The sequence below is a fragment of the Apis laboriosa genome, unplaced genomic scaffold (genome assembly GCF_014066325.1).
Source record: "Apis laboriosa isolate Shangri-la unplaced genomic scaffold, ASM1406632v1 scaffold35_cov144, whole genome shotgun sequence".
NCBI lineage: Eukaryota > Metazoa > Arthropoda > Insecta > Hymenoptera > Apidae > Apis > Apis laboriosa.
The window spans coordinates 1,763,254-1,768,686 of record NW_025222966.1 but is presented as its reverse complement, the minus strand read 5'-3'; the positions used below and the strand labels follow the sequence as shown (position 1 = coordinate 1,768,686).

Here is a 5,433-nt window from a genome sequence, read left to right as displayed (position 1 = left end):
TAGATATGTTTGATTAAATAGATTTAAAATACTTGTGTGTACTTATGAAGTATGTACTTATGTACTTATGTACTTCATAGAAATGTGAAACATATTATTACTTATAATTATAATTATAATTTTAATATTTTATTTCAATAATATAAAAAAAATTTAGTAATAATGAAAAAGAAATAAATATGAAGAAAAAACATTCGAAAATAAAAAGATAATTCAACCGAAAGAGAAAAAAAATTAGTATATGCAGAAATATAAAAAATAAATATAAATATAGAAAATAATCATATACACAAAAGATAGAAAATAAATGTACATACTTTAATTATGTAGATAGTTAGATACTATAAACTCCATTTACACATACTTTAGATATAGAAAAAAAGACAACGCATAAAAACATAGAAGTTAGAAACAAAGAGTAAATATACATATTCTGACAGATATAAATCTAAATACTAAAGGTACACTCTTTGCAGATACTTGAGAAAACAAAAAGGCAATGCATAGATAGACAAAAAAAAGATACTTATCCACACTTGGAGAGACAGAAAAACAATAAAAGAAGAGAGAGTATACATACAAAAAAAGAAAGACAAAACAAATTCACACAACAGATAAACTCAGAAATGAAATATACGTACTAAAAGACACAAAAAATGTATACGGTAAACAGAAAGAATCGCACGACCCTGTAACCCAAACGCAATGGCGGCCTCTTCAAAAGATTCACGATCGCCCGTTCAGATTTATCGGCACGAGGATCGTTACATTGGTTACATCGGTAACAAGAGAGAGAGACCCTGAAGAGGGGGTTCGAAGTGCATATACTGACAGTCGGTTGGTAGGGAGATTTTTGTTCCAATAGTGGTGGGACGAAAGTTAGGTGTTACTGAGTACCAGAAGACGAATTGGTGACTGGACGGAGAGAGGCGGAAGGGCGGGGATCCGCGAAGAAAGGCAAGAGCTATAAAAGAGGCACCGGTTCCGACGATGGGCATCAAACACCTCAACATGAAGGTACGTGGTAACATAGGCATACGTGAGCCTCTCGATCTTTACGGTGTTTCTTTTATCATCCGTTTTTCTCTCCATCTCTATTTCGAAGAATTCACGCGATATTTTCATTACAGGTGTTCGCGATTACGATTCTTTTGGCGCTCGTAGCCACTGCCTATGGTGAGTAGTAACCTAACCAGTGAACGAAATATGTTATTTCTATAAATAGAACTCCTGGATGAGTTGAACTCTTGATGAATCACGTCCAGTAGAAATTTTATCTCAACGTTTCGTAAATATTACTATCTTTATCAGGAAGGGGATTGTACTGATATTATGTGTCATCTGATTCCTGACGAAGCTAGCTGAAAGGAACGATTGGGATAGATCTGGTGGTTTGAAATAAAAGTAATTGTATAAATTGCTAGATCGTGAAAAGGTTTACATTTTTAAAGTGAATGTGCAAATTTATCAAAAATGCAAAGAATATATCGTGATTAGTATATTATGATTCCGATTAATCAAGGAATGATCAATGTTTGTACGTATGAAAAACGCGATTGGAACGAGCTTTCTTACCCTCGGGAGAAGACGTTAATCGAGTGACGGGTAAAAACGTGCGCACGCTCTCTCAATTTTCACGATCGCTTGCCTTCGATCGTTAATCGAGTTACTACGAAGTCAAATAGTCCGTATACTTGTAATAACCGCGGGGAAGATTTGAAAATAAAAGAAATATAGTTAACAAATAAGTATAGACAATAAATAGTTCGAAATTGATATCTTTTACATGCATGAAATAGAAATAACAGTTCGATTTATTTTAGCATGAGTATTTCGTTCAATGGTATTAAATTTTAAATAATTTTGAAACATAGTGATGTATTATATAAATTTTGATAGCAAAGAATTAAGATAGATACTTTTTAATAATTTATTCGTACAATATTTCACAAACTTTCGTGTAAAAATTGTAACGTTTTTCTTGTATGATAACAAAACAATAATACAAATATATAATTTTTAATAAAATAAATTGACATGTTTATTATTTATATTTTTCATTTGGAATTTGTATTTATTTATATAAAATTTTATATAAATTTAAAAATTTCATAATTATTTCTTCTCCATATCAAATTCGATATGCAGATTTCTTATTCTTATTAATCAAGGATTAAATATTGTCAGAAAAGAATAATCTTTATTGTAAAAATATTTTTCTCCTTTCTATATTTCTAAAAATATTCAATAACGATTTCACATATTTTATCAACCTATTTAACATATTAATCAAAGTTCAATAATTTATAATAAATATCAATACTTTATCAATTTTCATTATTTAGTCAAAAACATTGGATTATTTTGTTTCACTTTACAGCCGGTTACATAAGCAGCGGTTGGTCTGGTGGAGGTGGTGGCTGGAATGGAGGTGGCGGTGGCTGGTCTGGTGGCGGTGGTGGTGGTGGCTGGAAATACGGAGGTGGTGGAGGTGGAGGCGGAGGTGGCGGAAAAATCATCAAAGTGATCACTGTTAGCGGTGGAGGCGGTGGATGGCCTAGTGGGGGTGGTGGTGGATGGGCTGGAGGTGGTGGCGGATGGCCGAGTGGTGGCGGTGGTGGATGGAAAGGAGGATGGAGCGGTGGTGGTGGTGGATGGAGCGGCGGTGGAGGAGGCGGTAAGTAATTAATATGACTTTTGAAATATTTTTCTAAAATATTAATTCCTTTTTCTTTTTCTTCTTTCTTTTCTTTATTTATCTTATCTTTTTTTTCTTTTTTTTTAAATGTCAATAAATTTGAAATATTAATGAAAAATATTTGGAGTTAAATAATATATGATAATGAATTTTTAACAATCCTTTTTCTTTGTATTTTTTGTTTTTTTTCTGCGTTTTGATGTCAATTTTGAAGTAGGAACTTTGATTGAAATTGTTTGAAATTATCACAAATTTTTCTATGATCTCTTTTTTTTTTTGCTTCAATTTTCTTTTTGAAGTAAGAATATTAATCGAAGTTAGTTAGAAGGAATTTTCTGTTTTTTTCTTTTTTTCTTTTTTTTTTCATTCTTCTTCTTTTTTTTTCTTAATTTCGATTGATTGAAAATGTTCAAAAAAATTTCTATGATCTTTTTCTTTTTTATTTTTCTTTTTCCTTTTTACTTTGATAATTTTTTTTTTTTACTAATTTTAAAGTAAGAATGGTTAATCGAAGAAGTTGAATGTTATAATGAACTTTCTATAACAGCATTTTTTTTTCTCTTCATTTTTCTTTGTTTTTATTCTACTAATTTGACAACCATTTTATATCAGTTTGGCAATAATAATATTGAAGATTTGTAAAATTTTAAAAAATGTATATAACGAAATGAAAAGCAATGAATCACGAATGATTTTTTGGGTCATGAAAATTACGGTTTGATTTAGAAAGACGGATCTTTGTTTGATAGATTTGTTGAAAGCGTAATGCGTTAATTAGCTGGTTAAGCTGGAATTCGAAGGCAAAGGGATTTATTTACATGTTTGTTTATGAGAAATGTTGCTGCTGATTCTTGATTTAATTTATTGAAATAAGAGAAGATAAATGGAATGATTTTTGAATTGAATCGATATAAAAAATTATTCGTAGAAGTAAAAATTGTGATTAATTATATAATTTTATTGGAATCTAGTAAAAAATATTACGCAATCGATTATATTTGATATAAAAAAAAGCGAATATGAAATGTTAAAAATAATCAATTAAATATTAAAATAATTATTAGATTCAATTAAAAGATGATTCAATGAAATATGAAAGAAATATTAAAAACTTTAATATTTATTCAAACTTGTTGAATTATTAGACAAAAAGTTGTTTTATTTTGCTTTTTTCTATTCTTCTTACTTTAATTTATTTTGAATAAATTTTCTCTTATTTTTTATAAAAGTAAAAATATTTTTTTTCTCCACAGTAAAAAATCTAAAAATAACTGATAAAATATACGTAATTTTGGCTTGTATTTTTCGCTTATCATTAACTAGATTAATAATATCAAATAAATTTTATTAAACAAATAAAAAATATCTACAGCGTTTATTAAATTTTATAAAAATTAGTATTTCTAAAAACACGTGAAAATAAATGAAACAAATTGAAAATTCATCATCAAATAATTCCATGCATTTTACAATATTTTTATAATTCTTACGGTTTTTTAAAAATATTTGTCTTAAGAATCTAATAGAATTAATTATTAAAATTTATTTTTTCTTAAAAGTAATTTGAAAGTTATTGAAAGTACTATATAATCAAATTTTATATAAAATAATTTAATAATTTCACGAAACTATTATAAAGTATAATGAATTCGTGATTCATCTTCGCTTCCTCCTCTCTAAGATTGCTATTCGCTTCGAAGATTTATCAACCAAATTATATAAAATTAATTATTCATTCATAAGACATCGTATATTAATATATATAACCGAATAATACGAATATAATTATTTTTTAACCGGAATCGGATGGAAAGATGAGACATCGGATAAATTACTTGGTTTAGTTATTCGAAATGCAATATCTATATATTTACCCGAAAATGAATGGATCTCGACTAAATTTATACCAGTTTAAATGCCAATTAAGCTGTTTACGTAGAAGATTCGATGCACAAGCCGATAAAAAGTCTGCCAGCTATTTTCCCCTCGAGGAAGTGGAAAAATAAAAATTCGGCCGATTTCATTTAAAAACACATTTGTCCATTTCCCCGCGTAAAAACTAAATGTTCGATTTTCCTTCTCAATCTGGGCCTTAATTCTAATTAATTAAGAGACTTTAGATTTTTGATGAAATAACAATACAACGAGAAACAAATTTTCGAAATCGAGTATAATTGGAACGAAGCGACATAACGAACAATCCCACCTGGCTTGTTGGGGTTCCATGCTTTTGATTAAAGAGTGCTTCGCATTACAAAATAATGGGGAAAAAAACAACGAGGATCGTAAAAGACAAAGAGGCTCGTAAACAAAAGCGCGTCACCGGGGCCATCGTCCGATGAAGAAGAGTGTCGTCCCTTCGCGATTAACGCACGAAAAATTCTTTTCAGGCTGGTGGTAAAGGACAAACCGGGGACCAGGCGAATAATTAGAAGGAAATTTTGCTCACCGATCACCACCAGTGCACATCTTGGCTGTAATCACCGATTCTCGGTTCACGAAGAGATAGTCCTGACCCCTCTCCTTACCGATTCTTTTTCTTCTTCTTCTTCTTTTTTTATTCTTGTATGCGAGGAAGAGCATCGCGAACGAATAATGCATCCATGGAGGAAGAAAGCGGAAATAACATGATCGCGACTGAGGAACCGTGTTTCCATTTCGCGAATTCCGAGATATAAGCGCGCAGAAAATAAAAGAGAGAACAACAGTAGATCCATGGACAGCAAAGAATAAGA

General features: G+C 30.1%; 1 protein-coding gene across 1 annotated transcript; it reads left to right on the top strand.

Annotated features, from left to right (window-relative positions):
• Positions 1-1,011: 1,011 nt before the first annotated feature.
• LOC122715459 (protein FAM98B-like) lies at positions 1,012-2,685 on the top strand. The gene is made up of 3 exons (XM_043937674.1): positions 1,012-1,017; positions 1,131-1,176; positions 2,381-2,685. Exons 1-3 carry the CDS (start codon positions 1,012-1,014, stop codon positions 2,683-2,685), a joined length of 357 nt encoding a protein of 118 aa, XP_043793609.1.
• The last annotated feature ends 2,748 nt before the right edge of the window (positions 2,686-5,433 follow it).